Here is an 863-nt window from a genome sequence, read left to right as displayed (position 1 = left end):
ATTCTACTGAGCATAGATCTAACCTCACACCGACATCAAACACAGCACCAAGCACAGCATTGAGCACAGCATCAGGCACAGCATTAGGCATGGCGCCCAACCCAACATCTAATGCAACACCCAACACGTCATCTCACGCAACAACACCCTCCTTTCAGCTACTCAATGAAGAAGAACTCTAGATCTCCGCAATTCCTGCAGATTATGCAAGTCAACGTAGGAAAAGGGGGCCCAGCACACGAGACGGCCCTCAATCTAGCGTTTGAAAGAAAGACTGACATCCTTCTCATACAGGAACCCTGGATTCACAGGAACTTAAGCCAACGCATCTCCAAAAAGCATCCAGCATTCAACTGCTTTGCCCCAATTGAAAAGTGGGACAGGAAGCCACGGGTCCTCACCTATGTGCATAAACACCCACAAATCCATGCTCATGCAGTCCCAGGCCCCTGGGCAGAAAACCGGGACATCCACATGCTGCACATACAGGCCTGGGGTCTACAGCTTCAGACAGTCAACATATACAATGCACCCCCAGGCGCAGAGGATCCTGGACAAGGTGTGGGCTGTCTTCTCTCCTGGTCTGTCCCAGCACTCCCGTTGCTCCTTGCTGGCGACCTCAATATCAAGCACCCCGTGTGGCAACCAGGAGTGCCTCCAAGCAGGTGGGCGGAACCATTCCTGCAATGGACCATGAATTTCAACTTTACTCTCACCATGGACCCAGACACTCCCACACGTGGGCATAACATGATAGACCTGGCCTGGGCCACCCCGGAATTAGTTATCAAAGGAGTGGACACACAGGTGGACAGATCCCTTTACACTTCCTCTGACCACCAGACTCTTCTCACAAAATCAGC

General features: G+C 51.9%; 1 protein-coding gene across 1 annotated transcript in view; it reads left to right on the top strand.

Moving 5' to 3' along the window:
• Positions 1-204: 204 nt before the first annotated feature.
• PAAG_12704 (hypothetical protein) overlaps positions 205-863 on the top strand; it is a gene marked incomplete at both ends in the record, with an annotated part of 2,836 nt that continues 2,177 nt past the window's right edge. The window contains one exon of the mRNA XM_015848159.1: positions 205-739. Within this exon, the coding sequence (XP_015702227.1) occupies positions 205-739 (535 nt within the window). The remainder of the gene's footprint in view (positions 740-863) is intronic.

Source organism: Paracoccidioides lutzii (genome assembly GCF_000150705.2).
Source record: "Paracoccidioides lutzii Pb01 unplaced genomic scaffold supercont2.105, whole genome shotgun sequence".
NCBI classification, from domain to species: Eukaryota; Fungi; Ascomycota; class Eurotiomycetes; order Onygenales; family Ajellomycetaceae; genus Paracoccidioides; species Paracoccidioides lutzii.
The sequence above is the reverse complement of the archived record's forward strand: the minus strand, read 5'-3'. Positions and strand labels throughout refer to the sequence as shown.